The sequence below is a fragment of the Sordaria macrospora genome, chromosome 1 (genome assembly GCF_033870435.1).
Source record: "Sordaria macrospora chromosome 1, complete sequence".
Lineage (NCBI taxonomy): Eukaryota > Fungi > Ascomycota > Sordariomycetes > Sordariales > Sordariaceae > Sordaria > Sordaria macrospora.
This window is the reverse complement of record NC_089371.1, coordinates 4,570,818-4,596,349: the sequence shown is the minus strand read 5'-3', so window position 1 is coordinate 4,596,349 and position 25,532 is coordinate 4,570,818. Positions and strand designations below refer to the sequence as shown.

The 25,532-nt window shown below is 52.4% G+C and overlaps 11 protein-coding genes across 11 annotated transcripts; 4 read left to right on the top strand and 7 right to left on the bottom strand.

The window, feature by feature from the left end:
- Positions 1-131: 131 nt before the first annotated feature.
- On the top strand, positions 132-2,653 carry SMAC4_02933 (uncharacterized protein; the record flags this gene model as incomplete). Its single annotated transcript, XM_066089862.1, has 1 exon — positions 132-2,653. Exon 1 carries the CDS (start codon positions 704-706, stop codon positions 2,651-2,653), a length of 1,950 nt encoding a protein of 649 aa, XP_065945694.1. The 5' UTR covers positions 132-703.
- Positions 2,654-2,949: 296 nt separating this feature from the next.
- SMAC4_02932 (uncharacterized protein) lies at positions 2,950-5,423 on the bottom strand. Its single transcript, XM_066089861.1, has 4 exons — positions 4,469-5,423; positions 4,260-4,344; positions 3,907-4,196; positions 2,950-3,830 (listed from the first exon to the last, which is right to left on the bottom strand). The coding sequence occupies exons 1-4, from the start codon at positions 4,496-4,498 to the stop codon at positions 3,081-3,083; spliced, it is 1,155 nt and encodes a 384-aa protein (XP_065945693.1). The 5' UTR covers positions 4,499-5,423; the 3' UTR covers positions 2,950-3,080.
- A 1,846-nt stretch (positions 5,424-7,269) lies between these two features.
- SMAC4_02931 (uncharacterized protein) lies at positions 7,270-8,738 on the top strand (the record flags this gene model as incomplete). Its single annotated transcript, XM_066089860.1, has 7 exons — positions 7,270-7,420; positions 7,570-7,579; positions 7,648-7,671; positions 7,741-7,885; positions 7,942-8,247; positions 8,300-8,427; positions 8,484-8,738. 7 exons carry the CDS (start codon positions 7,270-7,272, stop codon positions 8,536-8,538), a joined length of 819 nt encoding a protein of 272 aa, XP_065945692.1. The 3' UTR covers positions 8,539-8,738.
- A 404-nt stretch (positions 8,739-9,142) lies between these two features.
- SMAC4_12599 (uncharacterized protein) lies at positions 9,143-11,677 on the top strand. The gene is made up of 4 exons (XM_066091071.1): positions 9,143-9,215; positions 9,270-9,309; positions 9,387-11,307; positions 11,393-11,677. The coding sequence occupies exons 1-4, from the start codon at positions 9,206-9,208 to the stop codon at positions 11,630-11,632; spliced, it is 2,211 nt and encodes a 736-aa protein (XP_065945691.1). The 5' UTR covers positions 9,143-9,205; the 3' UTR covers positions 11,633-11,677.
- Positions 11,678-11,776: 99 nt separating this feature from the next.
- SMAC4_02930 (uncharacterized protein) lies at positions 11,777-13,283 on the bottom strand. Its single transcript, XM_003348386.2, has 2 exons — positions 12,640-13,283; positions 11,777-12,488 (listed from the first exon to the last, which is right to left on the bottom strand). The coding sequence occupies exons 1-2, from the start codon at positions 13,240-13,242 to the stop codon at positions 11,973-11,975; spliced, it is 1,119 nt and encodes a 372-aa protein (XP_003348434.1). The 5' UTR covers positions 13,243-13,283; the 3' UTR covers positions 11,777-11,972.
- Positions 13,284-13,736: 453 nt separating this feature from the next.
- On the bottom strand, positions 13,737-15,046 carry SMAC4_02929 (uncharacterized protein; the record flags this gene model as incomplete). The annotated part of the gene is made up of 2 exons (XM_003348385.1): positions 13,737-14,522; positions 14,576-15,046. 2 exons carry the CDS (start codon positions 15,044-15,046, stop codon positions 13,737-13,739), a joined length of 1,257 nt encoding a protein of 418 aa, XP_003348433.1.
- Positions 15,047-16,355: 1,309 nt separating this feature from the next.
- SMAC4_02928 (uncharacterized protein) lies at positions 16,356-18,064 on the bottom strand (the record flags this gene model as incomplete). The annotated part of the gene is made up of 3 exons (XM_003348384.2): positions 17,691-18,064; positions 17,208-17,449; positions 16,356-17,140 (listed from the first exon to the last, which is right to left on the bottom strand). The coding sequence occupies exons 1-3, from the start codon at positions 17,849-17,851 to the stop codon at positions 16,356-16,358; spliced, it is 1,188 nt and encodes a 395-aa protein (XP_003348432.2). The 5' UTR covers positions 17,852-18,064.
- Positions 18,065-18,549: 485 nt separating this feature from the next.
- On the bottom strand, positions 18,550-19,624 carry SMAC4_12703 (uncharacterized protein). Its single transcript, XM_024655523.2, has 2 exons — positions 18,888-19,624; positions 18,550-18,813 (listed from the first exon to the last, which is right to left on the bottom strand). Exons 1-2 carry the CDS (start codon positions 19,472-19,474, stop codon positions 18,777-18,779), a joined length of 624 nt encoding a protein of 207 aa, XP_024511400.1. The 5' UTR covers positions 19,475-19,624; the 3' UTR covers positions 18,550-18,776.
- Positions 19,625-19,812: 188 nt separating this feature from the next.
- On the bottom strand, positions 19,813-21,650 carry SMAC4_02927 (uncharacterized protein). Its single transcript, XM_003348383.2, has 2 exons — positions 21,369-21,650; positions 19,813-21,283 (listed from the first exon to the last, which is right to left on the bottom strand). Exons 1-2 carry the CDS (start codon positions 21,561-21,563, stop codon positions 20,213-20,215), a joined length of 1,266 nt encoding a protein of 421 aa, XP_003348431.1. The 5' UTR covers positions 21,564-21,650; the 3' UTR covers positions 19,813-20,212.
- Positions 21,651-22,114: 464 nt separating this feature from the next.
- On the top strand, positions 22,115-23,895 carry SMAC4_02926 (uncharacterized protein). The gene is made up of 2 exons (XM_003348382.2): positions 22,115-23,044; positions 23,110-23,895. The coding sequence occupies exons 1-2, from the start codon at positions 22,528-22,530 to the stop codon at positions 23,679-23,681; spliced, it is 1,089 nt and encodes a 362-aa protein (XP_003348430.2). The 5' UTR covers positions 22,115-22,527; the 3' UTR covers positions 23,682-23,895.
- A 101-nt stretch (positions 23,896-23,996) lies between these two features.
- On the bottom strand, positions 23,997-25,467 carry SMAC4_02925 (uncharacterized protein). The gene is made up of 3 exons (XM_003348381.2): positions 25,121-25,467; positions 24,816-25,056; positions 23,997-24,746 (listed from the first exon to the last, which is right to left on the bottom strand). Exons 1-3 carry the CDS (start codon positions 25,136-25,138, stop codon positions 24,433-24,435), a joined length of 573 nt encoding a protein of 190 aa, XP_003348429.1. The 5' UTR covers positions 25,139-25,467; the 3' UTR covers positions 23,997-24,432.
- Between the last annotated feature and the right edge of the window lie 65 nt (positions 25,468-25,532).

The following is a 25,532-nucleotide window of genomic DNA, read 5'->3' as shown; positions in this document are numbered from 1 at the left end:
TACAATCGATTCAGTCGTTGTCTTGGTTGTGGTCAACCTGACCAAGCAGGCTGACCTTGGCATGCACACAGCCTGAATCGAGGTGTGAATTCCCACGACTGCTGGTTGTTCAGGTTGCTCTCTTGTCCTCCCACTCAAGATTCAAGTGGAAGAGTGGGTGCGATCGCATTCACAGTTATCCCCTCGCCGTTGCAGTTTGATCTGATAGCCGGTGCTCCTAACCTTTATTGATCTGAAGCCATTCCCAAGGGCATCAAGTCTTTGCCATCCTCTTGTCTCGTTGCCGTGAGTTTTACTTTCCAAGTCCTGACCAATCTCACCTTCAACCGTTCACCACCCTCCCAGTTTCCGTTGCACTGGTATAAACCCGGGACACATATCATCCACATCTGTCTCGTGGATCTCCGTGGATCTTGAGCTCTGCCTACTTAGTTCATGATGAGGGAATACCAGCATCTTGGCGGACTGGGCAACTACAACTAACTGTTGTAGGCTGCTCAATTCGCTTGTTTGCTTCTTCTTACATCTCACGAACCGGACGTGTATAAACTGGCCTGCTCTCCCGACGGGGTTTGAAAGTTAGATTCTCGCAGTTCCTTGACCTCGGTAACGACGATATCATCTTACGACCACCCGGTGACCGCCAAATTGGAAACTATTTGGAGCCTCACTATACCGTTGCTGCTGCTCCTGGGCGGACAACATGTTGGTCAAATGGGACAAAGTGGTTTTGCTAGCCACGGCTGCCTCCGCTGCCTCACAGTCGTTCTCATTCCTGCCTCATAATCTGGAGAGAGACAAGCCAACTATCGCCGAAGGACAGGACTATGTCTTCAACGTGACGTTATTCGACGAGATAATAGACGCTATCGATGTCATGCAAGAAGCCTATTTCCAGCCATGGGTTGGCACATGGCCGTCTGCTATCGACTGGACGGCCGCTGTCTTAGGGACACACATTGCCGGCACCCTCGAAACCCTACACCGAAGCCTCGAGATAGCGGCCTCGAGGGGAATCGAAATCTCCGAGGGGTGGTCAGCAACAGAGAATACAATCTCTCTGTACTTCTCCCAGCTGATCGGCTTCTACTTCGGCCAGAACATCTTTGCCGTCCGGCAGGAAGCCTACGATGATATGCTCTGGGTGGTATTGGGCTGGCTCGATACCGTCAAGTTCGTCGATGGGTATAGCAGCACCCCTAGTCGGCCTCCGTCTGGCTTTGGTGAAATCAACGGCGTTGAGTTTCCAACGGAAACGTTGCGGAACCGCACCTGGCACGGAACACTCTGGACTCCAGCATTTGCCCACCGAGCAAGGATATTCTGGGAACTGGCAGCCGTCGGCTGGGACACGACACTCTGCGGCGGAGGTATGAACTGGAATCCCCGATTACTGCCCTACAAAAACGCCATCACCAATGAATTATACATCGCCGCCTCGGTGATGATGTACCTCCACTTCCCCGGGGACGACAACAACTCGCCTTTCATCCGCTCCGAGCAGGGCAACAAGAAGCAACAGCAGCCCGTCATGTCTCCTCCCAACCCGGTGACCTCAAGAGACAAAAAATGGTACCCCCACGACCCCAAGTACCTTGTCGCCGCGCTGGACGCCTACAACTGGCTAATCTCTTCCAACATGACCAACGCCCTCGGCCTCTTCACCGACGGCTTCCACATCTCGGGCTACTCCTCCGGCAGCAACAACACCGAGTGCGACGAGCGCGACGAGATGCTGTACACGTATAACCAAGGCGTCCTTCTCACGGGTCAGCGGAACCTGTTCAGCGCCGAGCCCAACCCGTCCTACATGCGAGCCGGCCACACGCTGATCCAAAACGTTATCCGAGCAACCGGCTGGGACCTGGCACTGGACTCGCCGGTTGATGACATTGACAACCTGAACCTTGTTGAAGCAGGCGAACTCCCGCCCTGGCGCGGCTTGGGTAGAGCCGGCATTCTGGAAGAAGTCTGTGATGCAAAGGGCGAGTGCTCGCAGGATGGGCAGACGTTCAAGGGGATTTGGATGCACCATTTTACTGCGTTCTGTTCGCCCATCGTTCCACCATCACCAGATCAACCAACTTTAAATTTGCCAAAAAGGACGACGACAGCACGACCGCCTGTTCGTCCGGAGTTCTGGAAAAGCATAGCAAAAGAACACCACGCCGCTTGCCAACGATATCTCGGCTGGTTGAAGCACAATGCGCACGCAGCGGCGCGTACCAGGGACAGCGAAGGCAAGTTCGGCATGTGGTGGACAGCCGGATTGTTGAACAATGTGAAAACGTCCGAGCTTCGTTTTGGGCCGGATTTATTGGCTCCTATGGAGGGAGTCGTTGATTATCGGAATCAGGGGGTTCCGCAGACTTCTGGGTGGGTTACGGACGAAGAGTTGCTGTCTGGCGGGGCCGAAGAAGAGTCAGCAATGGTTTATGATGACCAGAGTAACAAGGCGCAGCATCCGATGACTGGAAGGCGCCGGTCGAGAAAGAGCACGAAGAAGATGGACCACAAGATGGATGAGCGTGGCAGCCAGGAAGCAGTGGATGATGATCCGAATACACGCGGTAGAGGCAGGACCGTGGAAACGCAAAGCGGAGGGTTGGCGGTGTTGAGAGCGTTGTGGGAGCTTTCTGTACAGGTCGAGTAAAATCGTAGCCTGCTCAAAAAAGTAGTGCACATAGGAGCTAGGTATAACAACCTGGTTTCACTGAACCATTATGTTTCACACCCATTATAGGCTGTAGAACGACAGGAAGAAAGATGTCTTCAGACTGTCCTGAGAAGATCTGTCTGTATATTTCAAAATTCAACTAAAGATAACCACATACCTTGTGATTTTGCGGAAGCCATTCCTTTATGTAATAGTTGAAACCACCAGCACCTTCCTGACCGTTACTCCCTAACGAAAACCTGGACCTCCAATAAAAAACAAATTGGGCGCCCATGACTAACTATTGATAATGCCCAGCCCAGATCCAAGAAAACAGATCCACCAATCCATTAGTTCTAACCGTTCGTAATAATGGCACAGATGTCCGGCACATTCAATTCCATGCCTCCAAGTACGCCTTCCATCAGTCATCAGCCCAAGCGTTGTCATGATCCCTCCTGTCGTTATTGTTGTTGTTGTTGTTGTTGTTGTTGTTCTTGTAATTGTCGCTCGATCCACCGAGCAAAGAGGCCGAACCTTCGGCCCGCGACGGCGACCCATCATCGTCGTCGTCCAAGGCCCTCGCCAAGTCATCCGGATCGTGCATCTTGGCGTCTGGATCCAGCGACTCCGTCACTCCATGGTCCTCTTCATGGTCAAACACGCCGTCATCAGCGCTAACCGAGATACCGCGAGCACCCCACTTGGATCTCGGTGCCGAGCCACTGCCGTTTCCGTTGCTAATGCCAATGCCGTTGCCCCCGCGTCCTCCTCCCAGAGCAGGGGCGCTCTCCTCGTCGTCATCAGTGCTGTGGCCCCCAGCAATGCGCTTGTTGCCAAAGATATGGGTAAGGAGCCATCCGCGCCGCAGGTCTTCGGAGTCGACGACACCGCCGTTACGCAGCTTGACACGCTGACGTGTCCAGTAGACCCAGGCAAAGTCGGCGTATAGGGCCGTCTGGATGATGCCAAACACGATGGAAATGCCGTCGGGCTTGCGGCCGTTGATGTCGAGCGCTCGGGCGATCCAGTTGAGAATGTAGAGGGCACGGTAGGAACCGAGGAATACTATGTATAACGAAGTGATGACGGTCGGAACGGTGGTCTGTCGGAGGAGAAGGAGTTGGGGGAGTACGCAGACGGATTCGAGGACTTGGGAGAATACCCAGAGCCACTGAGGATGGAGGAGGTTAGTAAGTAACCAATAGACTGAGCGAAGGATGGGAGGCGTGGCGGTATGGTGTACTTACCTCCTGAAAACCCCAATACTCCTTCTTCTTCATTATCATCACGAAAGGAGATAGGAGCAAGCTACCCCCCAAGATCACGGCGCCGAACCTCCATGCCTTCTCTCGCTCGCGGGTCCTGGGGAAGAAGAACTGCATGGCCGCAATGGTATAGAGCGACGAGGAGAGGTAGAAGATTTTGAAGAGGAAATTCCACCATTGCAAAAATCCCCACCACCAGTTTTCCTCGAAGAGATCCGTATAGCGCGTGAGGAAAACAAGCGCATAGAACGCTTGTGTGATGAGGGACACGCCTAGACAAGACCAGTGTTAGTCGGAGGGACGTGGTTGCGTTGGCGGAAAGAGAGGTGTATAACCTTCAGCGCTCCTATTACGATGGATGGAGTATATGAGGATGCATTTTGAAGTAAGGTGAGATATATCAGCAGCCCACCTGAAAATCTAACAGCAAGTAGAATGTCAGCTTCTGGCTGTCTATACATCTTTGATGTGATCACCGGATATGGGGTGCTTCGCACCGCTGTGATGATGCTGGTGCCGGTCCTGGCCCGGTTCGCATACTTACGCTGACTCCGTTTATATCTAGAAATCCCATCTTGTTCGGTGGGCACTATACTCGTGCCAGAGTAGCTTTGCGTGAAGCTGCCAGCAGATAGCTGCTCTTTGGGGAGTTGAAAAGAGAAGGTCGGACGTGAGGGTGTTCGACTCGATTCCGGACGTCGCGGTGGAGTGACGTATCAGGATATCGCACTTATACTGGAGGTGGACTCGGTGGGGTAAGCCGTAGAGGTGCTCGGGCTTGGGGATGTTGCGGGGTTTGCTCCGTTTGCTCGTGCTGTCGACAAAACGACGTGGACGATAGCGGGAAGTTGGTTTTGTCAAGAAGCGGCCAGAAAGGAATCCATGAAAGAGAAGGAAGTTGAAGTCGGGCGGCTGAAACACGATCCAGGCCTCCTGTAGCTGTAGTATCTACAGCTGAGCTCAGCTAAAAGGCACAGCAGATGCAGAGGTACGTAATGGTAGCCCTTGACTTGTTGACGTTTGGTTTCGGTTTCGGGGCTGTTGAGGGGAAGCTGTGACGAGGACATCACATTCATTGTTTCTCGTCCTTCCTCACTTCCAATTGACCGTTTCTCTCTGATCAGTCCCAGTGCTTATCCAAGGCACATACGGATCACGTATGCAGTTTTATACAGGAGAGCACCTTCTCATGTTAGTAACATCTCAAGAGCCTGGGGTCAAGCGGTGGAGTACGGCGGAGATGGCGCCAGTACCTATGTAGGGCCTTCCCGTTTATTCCTCCCATCTCCTCCAGTACATGAACCGTTGCTTGCGCTGTCTTTCAACGTTTTCTGGTTCCCTTTAACACTCTTTTAAGACTCCCTTCGCAATGCAAAGCAATTTGATACATACCCGCCCAGACTCGATAGTGATTTCCGCTGTCCCTTTCTGAAACCTAAACGAGATGTGTCAGAGCCTCTCCATCGGGCATTACGGGATGTTAGTGAACTTCGTCCAACCATAATGGTAAACTGATGGTCAAAAATGTCCCTCCCTACTATGCATTCAATATGGATTGGGGGGGACAGTATTTTTTGACCATCACTGTATCTGTTTCTCCCTGCTCCCCACATGTTCAAGTAACACCACCTCAAATCCAGTTTCCAAGGGCCAAACTTGTCGAACCCAGAAAGTTGAAGTGGAAGAGAAGAATATCTACATAGTTAACATAAGTTGAGCAACATCCCTTCCTACTTACCCTTGTCCCCTCTCGTCTTTGAAAGAACCGCAAGCTGCCGCTTCTTTTGAATGGAAATGATGATCCCCGTAGGCCGCGTATTCCCAAGAAGACGGGCCGTTACGGGCCATCGGAGGGTGTGTGAACACGTAAGCTACAGGGGTTGGGAACTGTTCAGGAACAAGCTTTCACAAGCTTCGAAACCATCACACAGCGGCCAGCCCCGCATGTTGAAGCCCGACGCTATTCCCAAGTCATCTTTAAACTCCGCGCGTAGATATCAGCACCCTCCGTCTCTGCTCGAAAACACAAGTTGATCTACTGAAAGATTCTGCAGATCACGAGCCGAAGTTTGAGAAGACGACTTCCTGTTCGGGCTATGGACGTCGTTCTGTCACTGACGCCACCATCTACTGCGTATCTACGGCGTTGCATCTATCACCTGCGCATGTGGCCATCGAGAAGTGCCGTCCATGTTCCCGCCAACACTAAGGTGAAGGAGCACTAGTCCACGAGCTGAGCAGTCTAGATGCGGTAGGTGTGATGACGAAGTTTTGATCTCGTCAATTGTGCCTGCCCCCATTGGCCAAGTACAACATGGACGTGATTGCGGGACAAACGCTTCAACCAAGCCGGTGTCGTTCCCTAGCTTCCATTGATCGACGATATCAAACCTTCTCTGGCAGATCTGGGGTAAACAGCTTAGGGGCTTCGACCCCTGATGGGGCCGAGAAAACAAGCTGGAAAGCAGATGCAGACAAACTCTGACAGTTACGGAGTCTGATCACGCATGCGCCTCATCCCCCGGATCGAGGAGCAAGTTTGGGTGAAAGATGCTCGGGAACCACCAGTCTCAGTGCTGAAGCATCAGTTCTCGACCTTCCTCTTCCATTTCCAGAAGATTGGAACCCTAGGAAAGAGCTGGGCTGGGACACCCAGCTCAGTCGGCTCGTCCCTGCTTCCAGGGTCTGTGGGTTGGTATTGTGCCAATTCCTAATTCCTAATCTTGCTTGAACTGAATGAATGGAAAGTTTTAGTTTCACCTAAAATGCTCCAAGTTTCCGCGTCTTTACATGACGAAACAGTCCAGGTCGGACTAGCTCACATTAGACCCGTCGACCATACTTCCTCCGCACTTCATCTCCTCCCTCTTCCGTCTTCTGGACCCGCCGGACCTTTTTGGTCGTCGTTTCCTGACCTCGATGAGCCCCGGTCACTGCTTCCAACGTACCCGAACAATGGGACGCGTCACCAGTACTTGAATCACGCTTTCTCGGCTCCAATGTGTGGGGCCATGCCATGAGTAGTCATGTACAACGGAGGAAACTCCGACGATACCGAACCCTTATACAAAAAAAAAAAAAAGAAATACTTATGGGCCTTGGGTGTACCTACTCGCCGGCCTCTCCCCTTTAGTTACCGGTGCCACTGGGGGCGTGACACGGGTATCACAACCATAATCACTCCTTGACACCCCTTGCCCTACATGTTAGTGACAATATAGATAATATCTGTATTACCTTGAAAATTTGACCCTACATCTCTCCATATTCCTTCTCTTTGTTTCCTCTTACACATCTCCTAGTGTATCCTTTCTCCTTTCTGTTCCACCTCCAGGGAAGACGAGAATGCTTCTAAATCGGCTACTCGTTGTAGCGACGCTTTGTTCTCTAGGCACATCTGCGCCTTTGGAGCCCCAAGATGCCCTCACGATATTGGACACGACGGATCGTGAGGATATGAGCGGGAAGGCTGGCGATCCTCCCCAGAAATATTTCCGTATGTAAACCCACAACATTAGGAAGGCACTACTCTCAAGGTGTCTACAGTCTTGAGGTACTTGCCTCTGGAAACTGTCAAGTGTCAGACTTTCTGCCTGGGCTTGGGTGGGATAAGATTGAAAGCAGAACACTGACCGACCCAAATAGACGAATCAACGTAAGAGAAACATCGCTTGTGACAGGTAACCAGCAGAGCTCGTCAGTTAACTTGTATCCATCATGTAGCTTCGACCCACACTACGATGGCCGGTGAGACACATCTCCCCTTGACCTGGCAGTCGCAGTATGTGATGAGCGATACTGATGCCTTTGGCGCAGGTTTGCCGAGAAAGCGCTCGGCTACCAGGAACAAAAGGCAGCGCTGAAGAATCTTGTTCGAACATTCCTTGAAACAATGAGAGACCTAGGCATCGAGACCTGGCTTATGCACGGCAGCCTGCTGGGATGGTGGTGGAACAAGCAGGTAAAACCGACCACCCTTTTTCGCTCGTGACGGTCGCTGGACTGACATGTACGCAGATCATGCCGTGGGACTCGGATGTCGACGTACAAGTCACCGAGCCCAGCATGTATTTCCTAGCAACCTACTACAACATGTCCGTCTTTCATTATAAGACGCCGAGGTTACCAGCCGGCCGGAACTACATGTTGGAGGTCAACCCTAACTTCTCCAACGGAGACCAGTCGGACTGGAGGAATGTCATCGACGCCAGGTGGATTGACACTGAGTCTGGGCTGTTTATCGACATCACAACCGCCCGGTACAACTTGACGCACCCAGAAGGCCAAGGCATGATGAGCTGCAAAGATGGCCATGAGTTTCGGGTAGCTATCGCCATATCAGTAAAGAGTAACGACAGCGACTAACGATGAGTAGGACACGTACATCTTTCCCCTACGGGAAACCATCTTCGAAGGAGTTGCGGCCAAGATCCCGTACCGCTATAAAGACCTGCTCATGAAAGAGTATGGTGACTGGTCACTGACTGGGAAAGAGTTTGCCAAGTATGTGCATCCTATACGTGTATCTTGGATAATTTTGCAAGCTAACGAACTTACAGCCACGTATTTGACGAGGTGAAAATGGAATGGGTGCCAAAGTTGTCTACCCAATGAAAAAAAAAAAAAAAAATTGGCTGCGGGAGAACACCGAATGATACCCTATACATAAGTGACGATGAGGTAAAGGCAAACGGGCTGGTAGACTTCGAGGAAGGGCGAGGTTAAACCGTTACACCATCAACAGGATACAACGAACCCCTCGTAAACATTATCTCAGCTTTCCAAATAACAACTTGAAGAGATATGAACTTCCATTGTATAAAGAGAGATAACCGTTGACGAGCTCGTCATCATCTGATGGGTGATGTTGTTGTTTGGGTTGTGGTTTCGCTGTCACTCTGAGGCTGAACTAGGGACTCAGGGCCTTCAGGGGCCAAAATGCTTGGCAACAGCCACTGCGCGGGAAGGAAAGAGCAGGCGCAGCTTCAGAAAGCTTGGCGGTTGCGGGGAAACGCCCAAAATCCAATCTGTTACAGCGAGCAGCCTGCCAGCGCATCCACCTCTGTGGTGCCAAGCCGTGCCCACTGCACCTCAGTGTCGCGTCCCGTCAATTATCCAGCGCGTTCCAATGTCGTCAATTGAACTCCCGCGACAATTGAATCTCCTCTTTTTCGGTATCATCACACCGGAGCTATTCGACCCATCGGCGGGTCCCCAGAACAACTCCCACGCCTAAGAATGTGATCCGCTCAAGTGAAGGATTGACTCCTTTTTCGAAGCCATGGCGACCAGTAAGCCTCTCAGTCCAGAATGCTTCAGTTGGTGATAGACTGACCTGAGCAAAGGTCGGCAGGAGCGCATGCAAGAGCGCATGCGCGGGGCGCAGTAAGTTGACGATATCCTTTCTTTCTGCGTCATTTCTGTCATATGGCAGCTCCCGATGGCTAACAACAACCAAACAGTTCTCATCAGGTTGCCGATATCTCTTTCAATTTCGAGATCCCTCTACCCGTAGAGGAATCCTCGTCAGAGGAACCCACAGGTCACGATGAAACGTCTTCGCCAACAAAACCGCCAGATACGGCTCTTGCTCCAGCTCCTACGGTAGAGCCACGGCCTTCAGTGGCGCCGGTGTTGACAAGACCAACTCCCAATACGTCTGTCAAAAGGAGTCGCGGAAGCCCCCAATCAGCAACATCGATAGCTGGAATATATACACAGCCCCAGCCGCCACAACCACGAGCTACGAGCCCTTCAGCTGCGTCAGCTCAGTCACGCTCCCCCGAAACGAACGATATTTCTCCCCGCAGCAGCAAAGAAGCACATGCCGTCATAAACGAGCTACCAACACGAGAACGCCCCTCTGGTCTACGACGCAGTCCTCCCGCGCGGGCGGAACAGGGGCAAGCGTCCGCGACATTGCCTATAGTCGATGAACGCTCTAGTCCAGCCCAGAAACAGTCGGATCAACAGTTGAAATCACCAGAGCAACTGCCACAACCACAGCCAATAAGCAGCGCATCGAAAGCACATCGCCGGCCTCGCTATGTTTCCCCGACTGCTCTGACGGAAGAGGTGGACGAAAGCCCGGCCGATGCTCCAGGATGCGGAAGACGTCGACCACTACAGGTTGGCGAACCCGGGAGCGCAGTCCATGGGTCCAGCGCGTTACTCCAGCGGGTTCTGGAGGACTTGGACGACGGGACTGAACAAGTGCCAGAGCAATCTTCTCCGCTTGAGCGTGCGGCATCACGGAAGAGTGGGGAACTATTTGCTAAGAGGGTGGCAGCGGAAACGCGGAGGAGCACAAGACTCTCGGGCAGCAGTCCGCCTCAAAGTGTGGCGAGCCAAGATCTAGGGGAAGAGCCCTCGCCGTCAAAGGCAGCGCAGCGAGGCGGGACGGAGAGGGAGGAACACCAAGGGTCAGAGGCAGGGGACAGACAATCAGATACCCGCAGTGACGAGCGTGCAGAAGACGGCGGCGTCGAAACCGAGCGCCCCAGCAGGCAGACGAGGAAGAATAGGGACCAGGAAGACGAGACTGAAAAGGCTCAGGAAATCAGCGACAAGGAAGCTGCTAGAATTATCGGCCGAAAGCGTCCTAGACGAGCTGTTCCTACACCATCCCCGCAGCCGGAGACCAGACCATCTGAGGAGGAGCCTCAGCCAAAGCGACGCCGCAGACAAGCTGAGCCAGCTGATACGACCCAACCAAAACAAACCAAAATACAAAGAGAAAGGGTTCAGCGCGCGCCCACTCCGGTACCTAGCCCTCCTAAGATACCACAGAAGCAACAAAAGCAACCAAAACAACCCACCAGCCGCAAACCTACCATTCAGAATCCCCCAAAGCCGAAAAAGGGCAGGAAGACAACCAAGAGGGATGGTGCAGAGGACGAGGGAAGAGGAGAGAAGGCGGAAGTCGTTTCAATTACCGTCCAACGCTTCACAAAGCCTCCAAGAGCTAGCGACGGCCCCGACGAACTCAATGCCAGTGTTCTCAACGCCGAGATTCCATTTGCTAACAGAGCCGGCGTCAACGCTATCGATGTCCTCTCCGAACTATGCGAGGGTCTTATTGCAGGTTTCCTAGCCAGGCTGGAGGAACGCGCCCAAGCCGCGGATGACCCAGCAACAAAGAGGGAACAAAAGACCAAGTTCCGGACTATGGAAGCGTTCCAGGAGGAGCTGAGGACCAGGCTGCTGGAACACACCATTGCTCTTGATACACTCCACGCGTTGCGCAAACGGGTGAAGACGGTGCAGAAGGAAAAGCTGGGGTTGAGAGAGGAGATCTTGAGGATACGCGCCGAGAGAGATCAGGTTTCGCTGAGGATGGATGCCATAAGGATTAAGCACGAGGTGGATAGTAAGGAGGTTTTGGTGAGTTTTCTTTCCCCAACCTATCTTTTTCTTTATCCCTGTTTCGTGGACGCATGCTAACTTTCTCTTCTTTTTTTGCTACCAGCGACACACATCGCTCTCTTCTGCCATGCATGACATAGACCTCGCGGTGGAAAGAGGCCAGGCAGCTCCCGACCTGTCCCCAACGGAGCAGAAGATGGCAGGCCTGGCGAATCTGGAATTCCTCATCAGTAGGGTATCGGGCGAGGTATGCAACAAGGGTAACGACGGTGGGACATTAAAGCAGATCAAAGATTTCAATGCGTTTTTGGAGCGAGCGGCTAGTGTTTTAGAGGGCAGGTAGATGGGTTCATGGCTTGAATGGCATAGCGGCGCCAATGGACAAGGGCGCCTTCACAAAATATATCTGCTGTGGAATGACTAAAACTTCGGGTGTATGTCTGTATCAATCGTCATCTCGATCGTGTTCATGGGCCTCCTAGCCTGAATCACGACAACGCAGTAATGCCCTATCAGGCTTGAAGGTGCGAAGCCACAAGCGTGATATTCGGGTTATCCCTTTCATTGCAAAGTATATCTGCATCTAATTGTTCAAGTCGTACTGTTACATCCGGAATCTGTCGTTCATATCGCGTCCTCATTCCCCTTTTCCAACCCGCGGGGAAACAGAACACTCGCTTCTTTCAGTAGTTCGGCGTTCCCAAAACCCGCTTGATCTTGTCTCCAATGGTCTCCTTACCCTCCGCCCTACGCTGCTCTCTCTCCTTGGACTGCTCGTTCCACAACTCCTGGAGATTCTTCGCCATGATCGCCTTGGCCCTATGCTCAGCCCTAAGCGCCTCCTCTTCCGCCATACGCTCCGGCTCCGGCAGGTTGGCCAGCTTTTCCTGCCATGACTCCATGATGGCCTGGCTTGGTTCGTAAGGGTCCTGCTTCCCAGGTTCTCCTGTACCTGCACCTGCTGCTGCCGTTGCCGCTGTGGGCTGTGCTTTAGTCGGATAGACGGGGATTTTGTAGGTGCTGTTTTCGAACAGGGACGGGAACGCAGGGACGGACCGACCCTCGGCTTTGCACTTCTCGATCTCGGCTTCTTGGTCGAGCATCCGGTGGTACAAAGCGTCGGCGTGCATTTGGATGTCCTCGTCGACTTCGGGCGAGCGGTTGTAGGTTTGCAGGTAGCCCAGGGCTTTTAGGAGTTTCTATGGCAACGAACGTTGGTTAGCAACTGTCGAACAACAATAACACCCTCTGTTAACTCCCCAACTCCACACCCTCCGCTCCGTTACAGGGAGCCCATGTCCCCTTTTCTTCCATCACTCGTAACCATAATCCAGAGTAAATAAAACCTACCGATTGCATATTATAGCACCTCTCAAACTTCCTCACCGTATCACGACACATGGTCGCGCGGTCCGCCCAGCTGCTGTACTTCATACAGTTGCTCCAATCCAGCTGCTCCTCGGCGCAGTTCTCCAGCGCCGCTTTTCCGATCATTGCTTTCCGCTCCTTGAAGCCTTCCAGCACGTCCATCAACTTCTGATGGTCCGTCTTGGTCTCGTTCTCGATCTCATACTGCGGCCGATAGTTCTTCCATAGGTGCGCGTAGCGGCCATCTTGGTAGAGAGAGGCGCGTGGCAAGGCTGGCTGTTGCTGTTGTTGTTGTTGTTGTTGTTGTTGTTGTTGTTGTTGTTGTTGTTGTTCTTCGTTTTGGGACTGTTGTTGTTTGGAGGCTTCGGTCGCTAATACTTTCGCTGTCGGTACGGGTGCCTTCCCTGGAGCAGTGCCCTGTGATTGTTGCTGTTGTTGCTGTTGCTGTTGTTCCTGCTCTTGCTGAGTCGTGTACTTGACGGGGGACTCCCGGGCAAGGAACTCGCGGAGCTTGGGATCGAGCTTCCCCAGGGGGTCTGACTCGTCACTGCTGGAGCTCCCGAACCACCCATCGAGCCAGCCCATTTTGCGCTTTGTTGATGGTTTTCCGGGCAACGAAAAGATGAGTTAATGCGCAAGTTTAACAAGTGCTACCGCGTGTGTGGCACCATAAGGTAGGGAGGGGTAATAAGTTGCCGTTGTTAAGCTACTATCGTGAGCTTGCAATTTCGGGCGGACCAAGACGGCAGAATGCCCGGCCTCGGAATTGCGACCGGTTGTTGGGGTTGACCCTAACCCTATCAGGATAAGACCAAAACGCCCCCGCTCAGCGCTCGCCTGTGGAAGGAAAAGGGGGGACTTCTAACTTGTAAACAACTTTCATCGGGGCACTTGCACTTCAGCAGTTGACATCACGCCTCTGCATGTATGCGACATGTCTCGCTTCTCTCAGAGCTTTCAGGTCAAGGATATATATATATATATATATTTCACTATTCGTTGTTGGAAATGTTTCCTTTCACTCGCTACTAAATCATAACGCATACGCTACATGAGACATACGCCAATGGCCTGCCCGCTCACAGCAATAACATCCCCAGCATGCCCGCAACACCAGCGACCAAAGCACCACCCACCATATCCAAAGGCCTTCCGGCTCCCGAATCCGATCCGGTGGTCGCAGTAGTCGACGCGTTCCGCGCAATGCCCGACGTCTGCGCCGCTACGGCCGTCACCAGTGTCTGAGTTATTCCATCCGAGACGGTATTTAGTGTCATGAGGCTACCTGAACCGCCTCTGCTGGTTGTCACTGCAGTTGACAGCCCTGAAGTCTGTGTCGAGTTGCCGAACCTGATGCCACCAGTACCAGATGGGCTTGAGATCCCGGTCACCAGCGATTGATGGGCTGTACCGGTTCCGTGTGGCTTCCCTCCGGCTACTCCGCTGGCTCCCGGGGCAGTGCCGTTTATGATGGGGAAGAATCCGGATGGACGCGAAGTTATCGCGGCTCTGGTTGTCTGTGCGGCCGCGGAACTAGGGCTGGTGGAGGACTCGGTGAGAACTGAGGTGAGGAAGCCGCTGATGGCATCCGTCGATGTCGCGTCGGCAACGGCAGTTTCAGTCGTACTTGCCTCGGTTGCTGTTTTCTCGAGTGCAACAGAGCTAGGGAAAGTTGAGTCCTCAGAGACGACGGCGCTCGAGGAGATAAGGCTCGACAACTCGAGGGTTGATGTGGGAGTTGAAGTTACTTCTGTAGTGGACTCATCCGACGACACTACTGATGTCTCAGCAGTCGTCGAAGCCTCTGGGATAAGAGAGATAAGTCCACTGGTCGTGGTAACCGGGGAAGCTGCCTCATCCACGGCCTGTAAGAAGTCAGATGCGGTTCTCTCTTTGCAGGGGATTGGGTATAACATACCGACGAAGCAAGGCCAGGAAGAGGCCTCAGAGACACTGATAATTCGGCAGGTGCTGCCGTCTCCGAAGTTACCCCCGTGGTCTCGTCAACAACTGCCGCGTCTCCCGCAATTGCTGTTGGTACAGCTACCGGTGGTATGTCGCTGGCAAGTCCTGGGAGAGGTACCAATGGGCCAGCTGCTTCAGTTTGCAGCCCTGGAAGCGGCCGCAACCTGCTTGCAGTAGGCTCTGAAGCAGGAGAGGTAGCGATGGATTCTGAGGAACTGCTGACCAGAACCTCTGACGCTATTGTGGTATTGGTAGCAACGCTGATGCTGATAGCGGATGTCGCAATTGGAATTGCCGAAGCCTCGCTGCCTACACCGACCTCAGCACTGGAACTCTGGGCCGGAGTACCTTGTGGTCTGGCGAAAGTCTCTTGGGCATAGATAGCCAGGAGACAGGCCGCGAGTTTTCTGGCCGAGTACTGCATTATGCCTTTTCCTTTCGTTCAACGTGTGAGTGGTCGTCGTTACAACAAGCTATTGGCGAACGTGGTTCGGGATATTCCAAGTGGAATGAAGCGGTATAACGAAATCAACGGCAAAAGTAAACTGTCCAGCAGTAACGAAAAGAATGGAATGCAAGCACTCGGGAGAAACAGAAAAAAAGAAATCGAGAACAGGCAACTAGACTCTAGTCCATGGATTTGAAGACGAATGAAAATGTGAAGGAGCGAAAATTCGACAAACTTCACAGAAAAAAAGTTGGATATATGAGTCTAGACCTCTTCGATGAATCTGCCACGGGTCCTTCCCTTCCAAGGAGCACGTGGCATACCATGGAAGAAAAAGCTACAGGAAAGGGGTCACTGTCTCAAGATAGTTCGAGACCCAGCGGCTAAGCGTAGGGGAAGCATGGGAAACAACTCGATGGATGGAGAGCCAGACACAGGTAAGATCCGAGATCGAAACATCCTTGGTCCTCATGTGGCAAGGCAGAGAAGATGGGATGAGCCAAACCAGGGGTTGTTGACATACATCCAGAACCCCGGGAGGAGAGCCTCCCGCTCCCACTCATGCCTTGGACCATCCGTTTTCCTTCCGTCTCGGCATAGTCTTCTTCTTTTGCCCTAGGAGTTCCATGTCTCCATGACGGCGTTGAAGCACTGGTGCCAAGGTGAAGATCCAGATATCTGAGACGCAGAGTAGTAATAGCCCTGAAGTAGTGAAACCAGACTGTTACCCAACCGGGCACGGACATGGTTAGATGCTAGCGAAGCGAAGGGGTAGCATGCTACAACATACATGTTGCGGATCATAGTCGTATTGGTATCGAAACAAAAGGTACGAAACATCTAAGGCTCTTGTCAGTGTTTGCATTACAGGTTCTGAAGCGGATGTCGAAAAGTTTCCCAGGAACTAGACAAGCTTTTGAGATCCAGGTTGCTATCTGCTTACAAGTTTTTAGAAGAGAGTTCTCAATCTACAATTGAGGGACCCTTCGTGCAGACTTTACGAACACATCAGAATATTCATCACCACGAGTGACCTGACAGACGCATACACCATATGGACACTCGATAATCCTCGGTGCTTATAACAACAAAGTCAAACAAGAGGTACTTCTCCAATGATCTACTGGCTCTGGCTAAGTGAAAAGCATTTCTGATGAAACACGATTGCAATGAAATAAACAAGTACAGTACCATAATACACGCAACATAAAAGAACCAAAAAAAAATCAAAAAAATCGACAGCCTCTATTCCAAGCCTGAACCTCGCCTTCCCCAAACCAACATCTCACGATCCCGGCACACCAGCCCGAATGTTAGCATACCTACTAGCCGGATAGCTCAACAAATTCTTCGTCTGCGTCGCCAGTGTCCCAATCAAGCTCTTCGCACCAGTCTTGTCACCACTTGCCTCCCAAAACACCGCACCGCCCAATCCTCTAAGGAAGATATACTTCGTCTTCACCAGCGCGCTCAGGACAATATCATACAAGATGAGTTCCCGCGACGATGTGTCGTAGCTATCGCTGGCCTTGGCCACGTTGTCGTACACTTCCTTCGCTCCCGGGCGCGGAAGGTCTCGGTAGACCCAGGCCCCTGACTCCAAGATACCGGCGCCGATACCGTTGTATGGCTTTCCCAATCCGGCGGTGTTCTCGAATGAGCGGCCGTAGAGTGGTAGGCCGAGAACGATCTTGTTGGCAGGGATTCCGCGGCGGATGAAGTCGCGGACGGCTTGATCGGTGTTGAACTTGGTGGTCAGGAGGTTCTTGGGGTTGGGGAGGAGGTTAGCCTGGTGACCGGTGGTCGAGTCCCACGAGCCCGCGTAGTCGTACGCCATCAGGTGCCAGGAGTCGATGTAAGCGTTCATGCCGGGAAGGTCCATGACGCCGTAGTGTTGGGGTCCAGCGGGCGCGGCGACGGTGATGAGGAAGTGGTAGCCGGGGGCATACTGCCGAGCGTAGTCATCGAGGGCTTGTCGGCAGGCTCGGAAGAGGAGGAGGACGAAGTTCCGTGCCTCGAAGGAGTTGGTTGGATATTCCCAGTCGATGTCGAGTCCGTCGAAGCCCCAGTCTATGGTTTAGGTTAGACTTCTACGTGCGTTTTCCTGGTAGGTAGAAGCAACCCAGTGTTTACTCACCTTGCACGAGCTTCACAGCGGAAGAAGCAAACCCCCGTCGTCCTTCCTCAGTGGCTGCGACTGGTGGAAACTTGGGCGAATATGTCCACCCGCCGGTTGAAAGGAGGACTTTCATGTTCCTGTTCTTCTTCTTCAGAAGGTACATCTGCTTGACGCAGCTGTAGGCATTCTCGCCTGATTCACTCCATGAGTCACCAGGACAATGCTTCTCCAAGTCTGCATAAGTGTCCGAATATACTCTACTATATGTCAGTGTTGTTCAAAGTCTACCAGGCAAGGTGTACTGCGAGACTTACACCGTTCCATCTGGCTTGATATCTGCAAAAGAATACAACACATGGGTTACCTGTAAGGCAGGAAGCTGTTGGGGCTGGAAGTTGGCGCCGTAGATCCCCCTGAGATGGTTAGTGTGCCCGTCCTCAAGTTCTCAGGTGGTCTGCGACCTACCAATTCGTAAAGTAAACCGCATTGCGATATCCAGACACTGTGGTGTTCCAGGCAGCTGAGATTTGGATCTGGCTAGCTCCAGCTGCAGCGGGCGTTGATATGGCCAGCAAAGGGACGATGTAGGTCAATATAGAAGATAACATGATTGATAGCCGTAGAAGTCTCCCCAAACAGTAGCACAAGTCGACCATGGGCATATCGATAATGCTTCATACGTGGGAGTTTTATAGCCCAACCCAACTCGAGATCCGACACGTAAATTCGTTGACAAGTCGTGAAAACTATTCCTGACCTTGCGATACATCATGTCGCCAAGTAAGACAGACACGCGAGGCATTGGAATGTGGACTCGCGTGCTCCAGCCGATGTCTCGAGCCTATGCTCTAAATCTTTTGGCTCTTGAAAGTGGCGGGAATGCCTTCAACGTGTTGTGAGTGGCAGGTTTTGGACCACCACTGTCCCATCTGATCACTATCAGGTCATGATATAGTCGCTCACTTCAGCAAAAAAAAAAAAAAAAAAAAAAAAAAGCCACGAAGCGGATGGCCACTTAGCCTGATCAACAGGCGCAAGTACCTGAAGATAAGTCCTTGATCTCTGGATGACTGTTTCTTTATTCCCTTGTGTACGGGTTATCGACTAACATTCCTAATGCATCCATTAATTGAAGATGGGATGGCTACTCTGATGAAAATGACATGGTATCAAAAGCCTTCTCGAATTACCACTACCGCGTATTTGGCGTTTGAGTTCCAACGCGGTATGAACACGCGTAAAGTACAACATTCCAATGACCAGGAGCAGTGGATGAATCAAGAGGATAGCTCTGGATATCCCTTTACGTCATGCCAACGCTCCCGTCAGGTATGCCATTGACTGAGTGTACGAGACACTATTCTTCCAAGTATTGAATTCTCGTCTACTCGTCCTAGCTATTCCCCAGCCCTTTGTAGGACTGCACAATGATCCTGTCATTTGCATTGACAAAACCTAAATAACTTCCATCGCTCTCAAGTCATTCCAGGAAGCCAAATACCCTAGAAACTCCGTAAACCCACCCAGCCCTCCAAATATACATTTTCTCCATGCCAGCCGGTCCCAGCCACTGCTCATATAGCAGCCCTAGTACATCATCGTCTTTTCCTCGTTGATAGTCGGTCTGTAAATAGTCAAACACACTCATTAGCCCCCAACCAACCCTTGCCAGCAGTAACGAGAAAATAGAACACTTACAACTTATGCATACCCGTCCCAGCTCTGTGAAAACCATGACCCAGTATCCGTCTACCCTCCCTCTTCTCCTCCATTATCCTCTCCAACCCCATCAGCAACACCGGCATCACGCTATACATAACCATCCAGCCTCCCCAAGCCACGCCCGCCACGCTCTTCATCTCCTCCCACACCCAGCCTCCATATCCTTCCTCGAACAGCACAAAGGCAACCACCATCTCGGCCGAGACCATGAATGCCAGTGCCATGGAGCAGATGGCTAACCTGAAATGGGTGACGCGGGGTACCTCATAGTGGCTGAGGACGAGGTGGGCCCATATTGCTGAGGTGATGGTCAGGAGGATGGTCCAGCTCAGGAGGATGTGGTTGTTGATAGGTTCGGATGCTGATGAGGAGGAGAGGAAGTGAGCGAAGGTGGTGATGGGTAGGAGTTGGGCGTAGGCGAGGTAACCAAGTAAAAGGCTGGAGAGGAAGGTGAGGAGGAAGTAGTAGAAGGAGATGCGGATGACGAAGAAGGCGAGGGCGATGTCCCATAGGACTTCGATGATGGATTCGGTGGTTTCGAATAATAACCAGGAGCCCTCCATATGCTGTGTTGGTGGTTTGTTGTGTAGTATGTGTGGTCTTTGGTGAAATGATTGTCTCCAGATGGGTTGAAGACTCGATGTCACCGTTGTTAGTGGTGTGTATGTAATCGTCAATTGAACAATAATCAATGTATGGTGAACATAGTAAAAATGAATTTTTGAAACCCGAACATCGTGTAGAGCACCTATATATCCATTGTGACTCAAACCTATACCGAGGCGACGTCGATGCTCAATCTGGTGACGGGAGCAAGCCCCCTCACGGGACTGGAGATGGGGTGACTTTCATGGCGTGACACTCTAAGCTGCCCATTCAGAGACAGGCCACTAAAAAGCAACATCACCACACACAGAACCGCTGAGCCACTGTAAATGCTAGGAATCGAGCCTAGATCATTTCTTGCCAGTTATCGTAACGAACAAAGCTGTGTCACTGCACTGTCGTACAGACGTGTAATGTTGACTGACACCACCTAAACCAAAAGAAGGTGGTTTATCATCGAGCCGCTCGGTCGCTGTGTCAAACCCCTGCAATTCATAGACAGGAACGTACCAAAAATGAACCACACGCTATGAAATGGCATCCAACACGATACAGGACAAAATCTAATCTATAACCATATCCCCAAACTCCCGTCGTCGCTTATCTTGGGTATCGTCTGTATTTGTGTCCACGGAGAAATGAGAAGTTTTCGTTGCGCATTGCTTTGATTGAGTTGGATTTGTCCAGACATTGCCTTAGAGTCCGGTCTTGGCCAACTTCTGCGCAAGCTCATCAACCTCCTTGTCCTTGACCTGGACAACCGGCTCTTCTTGAGCCTCCTCGGCCTCCTTGATCAGCTTCTCTGCCCTCTCCTCGACATCCTCCTCCTCCTCAGATTCCTCCTCTTCCTCTTCCTCCTCCTCCGAGTCTTCCTCCTCGAGGTCGCTCAGGCTGTCAAGGCCCCACTCGTCCTCGGCGACAACATCACCACCAAGCTGCTCCTTGCGCTCCTCGAGGAGCTCCTGAAGGGCAATGATGGCCTCATCATCCTCGGTGAACTTGTTGCCATTGAGCTCGATCTTCTTCAAGGCAGGAAGAGCCTCCTTAGCGGCCTGAGCCAGACCCTTGATACCAGGGGCGGTGATCTCGTTATACTGGAGGCGTAGAATCTCGAGCTTCTTGTTCTTGCCCTTCAGAAGCGCCTCCGACAGAAGGACACCGCCCTTGGCAGAGAGAAGAGAGTCGCCGATGCCAAGCTCGATGAGCTCAGTCCAGCCGGGGGTCACCTTCGCAAGAGCCTTAGCTCCCTTGAGGGTAAAGGTGTTGTCCTGGAGGTCGAGAACCTGGAGCTCAGAAGCGTGGTTGAGACCCTCGCTGAGCAGATGGGAGATACCCTCCTGGCGAATACCGTTTTGGACCATCTTGATCTGCTTAACCTTATTATGCAGTCTGAAAGTCTTGGCCCATGCCGTCATACTGCCATTCTCCAGACGGTTACGGCCGCAAATGACGGTTTCGAGGTAAGGAACATCCTGTCCCTGCTTGCGCGCTTCCTCCTTCTTGGCGTGGAGTTCGGACAGAGCGTCGGCGATCAGAATACCGGCGTGAGGACCCAAGCCGTTGTTGTTCAGGTACAAGTGCTGAAGAGGGACGTGGGCGGCGAGGAAGGCAACAAGGGGCGCCTGAGTGTTGAGACCGAAAGCGTTGTCGTTAAGGTTTATCGTGTTCAACTTGGGGAGGTTGAGGATCGAGGTAAGGAGCGAGGAAAGAGCCTCGGGGATCTCGTTGAGCAGACGACCGGTGAAGATATCGGCGAGGTTGGCAACCTAAACAGGCAACAGGTGGTTAGCCGCCGTTCTTCCTCGTAATGCGCCGGGGCGCAGACATGCGCTTGGGGACAATTTGACATACACGGAGATTCTTCTTGGTGGCGAGCACCTCACCAAGCAACTTGCAAGCGCCGACACCCAAGGTGTTTCCCAAAAGGCGGACTTCCTCAACATCGTCCATAGTCCGGAGGGGGGCGATATGGGCCTCGAGGTCCTCGGCGGTGTCGAGCTTCAGACCCTTTCCCTCGAGGGAGAAGACCTTGGTAGAGGCGGCCATTATGCAAGCTGTGTATAAGAAAAATCGGACGTAGTTTGGGAACGAACTCGAGTAGCACAAAGCAGACGGGAAGACGGTGGAAGCGGAAAGGAGTTTGGGATCGCGTCGACGCGGTGGATGAGTGCAGGACAGAAATGCAAGTGCGCTCAAAGTCTCAAACAGGCCCCCAAGTTCTAGCGGGGGAGGGGTTGACAAAAACTGCCACAGCGGCCGGGTCTAGGCGCCTCTCACGCCTGTAGGCGTATCATGCTGCAGTGGGGCATCGGATCGACAGCCAGCGAATGGGATGACGCAGTTGAAGAGGGTGAGCTGGTCATGGAGATCATGAACAGGGGAAGCGATTGCACTGAATGGACGAAATCCGGGGCGCGGTTGCCGTGCTTGGGAGCCCAGGGATGAGACCATTCAGACGCCAGACGCAGTCTCGGCAGTGACCTCCAAACCAACCAGCTCAGCTCCAACAGGCGGTTGCCAGCTGTTGCAGGTTGCGCTTTTCATTGCTGGCTACCACCTCTGCGGTCACCCTGGCGCGACATCGCCCTTCTGAAAGTTGAAGCCGACGGCAGGCGCATTGGGAACCCATCAAGCCTACCGTGGACGGGGCACCTCCGTATCGACAAACCTGGGGAAATTGAAAAGAGGTTCATCGTAGAACACGGCTGCTCCTTTGATCTAACAATCCTCCTCAGGTTCTCCTGCTCGGCTTTTCTCTCTCACTTCAAGTTAGTTTCCACTAGACCAGGAGCAATCAGGGCGGCACTTTCAACAAATTCCTGCGGACCCTAACGTCCGACATCTACCTTACCCGTGGCGCGACGCCATTTCGCACCATCACCAACAGTATCATCAGCAACTAGAAAGGACGCCATATTACCACATCTCTCCCTCTTTCGTATACGCGCCCTGTTGGAACCGACATACACCTTGACAGAACCAAAGCACATACGCGAAACAATCAGCCATAATGACCAGGGAACATTCGCCCGCGGATGACTCGCCGCTGTCATCAATGGCGTCGTCCGACGAAGAAGAGATTTTCGCGGATGAGGTGCCAGAAGCCGTCGACGAACCAGAGGAGCCACCAACGAAACGCATCAAAGTCACCACCGGGTCGACAGCTTCATCGGCCGTCATCCAAGAGCCCGAGGTCAATCCAGACTTCCCAGATGGCATGTCCGATGTCTCCTCCGATACCGATGGCGACATTCCCAGTTCCCCCATCAATGCGCGTCAAGACGAAGATGACTTTCAGGAACAAGTCACTATCTGTGCTTGGGAAGGCTGCAAGGTTGGGGATCTGAGGAATATGGATAGGCTCGTTGAACACATCCACAACTCGCACATAGAGGGTCGACAGAAAAAGTACACGTGCGAATGGATTGGGTGTAGTAGAAAGAGTCTACCCCATGCCAGCGGCTATGCGCTCAAGGCGCACATGCGATCCCACACAAGGGAGAAGCCGTTTTACTGTTATCTGCCAGGTACGGTTCCCCATTTGGTAGCTGGAAGATGGATGGCGTTCTAATTACTGACTCCCTCGTACTAGAATGCGACCGCGCTTTCACACGCTCCGATGCCTTAGCCAAACACATGCGGACAGTCCACGAGACCGAAGCCTTGCGACCTTCCGACCCGGTGCCGAAGAGTATGCAAGCAGGGGGCGGCCCGGCTGGAAAGTCGGCCAAGGTGAAGATCATAATTCGAAGGCCGGACTCTCATGCGGCCGACCGAGACGACTCAGTTGACGATGCTAGTGGCGGAGACGACGGGGCTGAGTTTACGCCTCTGACCGAAGAGCAAGGTTTTACGCCCCGGGAGCTCGACATGTCTATCGAAAGGTTGATGAAGCTGTGTCGGCTACAAGCCAAGATAGCGGAAGCGGAAGGCGAGAAGCTTCGTAAGGACTGCAAACGCTGGGAAGAGTTGTACAAGCAGGAATGGCTTGAGAAGGAGATCCTTCTTGATCGGGTCGTATGCAGCGAACAGGCCTGGCACGTACACCGTCAGGCTGTGCTAAAGGGTATGGCGGACGTTCATCTCCCGGAGAAGGCTGTGGCAAACGGGATAGCTGGTGATGATGATGCACCGGAGACCACCAGACTTACTGTTGAGGAATAGGTGCCAATGCAGGCTGGCTGTGCCAACGTCCCGTCTCAGGTGAAAGGCCCCGAACAACACCCCAACACAGCCCTCTGGAACTACAGTATGCGTGAGGGGCTATTTCCTGGCAGACGTGGTGCACTCCTACAATGTGGCATGGCCCGGACTTCGAAGAGGAATAACAAGGCCTTCGTTGGCACCCTGTAACACTCCAGTGGCGAGTGTACAGTTTCTATCGTGGCTGCTGACCTTCTTCTCTTCGTTTCTTTTTTTTGTTTCCCGTTGGAAGATCCGCGATGAGCATAACTTAATGATCTGGGGTGTATGGAGTAAAGGGAATATCATGGAGCACGGTTATGGGTTAGGGATGACTTGTGGATAAAGGGGGTTTCCATAAGTTGACAGCTTTTCACAGAATCAATGGACGACTTCATTTTGTTTAAGCAGGATGTGCTCTCACAACGCAATGTTTTTTTCAGTTCATGGGAACATCAACTAAGACAAGAATATGCACACGTTTTCGTAGTTGATGAACAGAACCCTTCAAATTTCAATAACCGCAATGCTTCGCCAAGTAATCAAAGCTACCTATCAAATACACAGCCAAGGTTGTGGGAAAACAAAACCCAAACCGAAAACAGTAGCCCCTGAGGTCTCACCAAACTCCAGGAATGCAAAGTAATCATCAGGTTAGGAGCCCTTTCTTCAGAGACACCCCTTCCTCATACACACTCGGCAGATCTCAAAGAAAATCTTACACAGTAAGTGCTTAGATGGCCTTGCGAGTCTCCCTCCTCTTGTCACCCTCAAATCTCTTCTCAGCCTCAGCGTTCTTGAAGGGGAAGTTGCTCGTCCTGCTGTCGGCACCGGTCTTAGCAGTGACCTTGGCGTGCTCATTGGCAAACATGAAGAGCCACAGGGCGTAGGCGGCCATGATGCCGCTGCCGGTGAAGCCGAGCAGGTAGCCGACGTGGCCGCCGCTGCTTGTGTAGCGGCTATAGCCGTAGGCGGCGCCGATGGCGTGGTAGAACATGGAGATGAAGACGACGGCGTTTGCGTAGGGGGAGTTGGCGTCGTCTGGGGCTGTACGAGAACCAAAAGAGTTAGAACTTGTTATGTAGTTGGGTGGTAGATAGGTGGGCAAAAACTTACAAGTCACCTTGGTGGTGAGTGGTAGGGCACCTGAAAGGGTGACGATGAGAAGACCGATGGCCAATTGGGAGAACCCCAGGTATCGGGCGAAGTACGTCTCGATGACATTTACCACGACAGGAGCATGGGCGTGTCCGCCGTTCTCTGTGAGCATCGAGCTGATGAAGGTCGGCCAAACAATTAGAGGCACGGCCTGGAGGGAGAGCCAGCCTAGACTGGCGAAGGCGTATGTCGAGATGGACTATAGGCGGTCAGGATATACCACTCGAACGGCTCGGATTCCTGAAGGGTTGCCTGTCACTTACATCGTTACCCATACCCATGATTGCTGATTTTGAAGAGGTTTGTTGTTAAGTGGAAGATGAATGTTCGAGGATTTTCAGTCCTGATGTTATTGTTTTTGACGGATGTGTCTGTTGTTGTTTGTTATGGAGAGAAAACTAAGTGTTTTGAGACAAGATGTGGTCAATCAAAAGCGAAGAAAGCTACACAAAGCTGACACCCTCATGTCCTTATAAACAAAACAACAATGCCGTACGTCTCCAATGACGAATTGGAGCTCCAATCCGGCAACCAGGCACGACGGGAACGACCAGCACCACACCATGGAAAAGGTGAAAGGTACTGTCACTAGCCGATCATCAATTCAGGGTACTACGTCATCGATAACGACTGTGAGCCTCATGCCAAGCCCCTGTTTTGATTATCGGCGCCTGC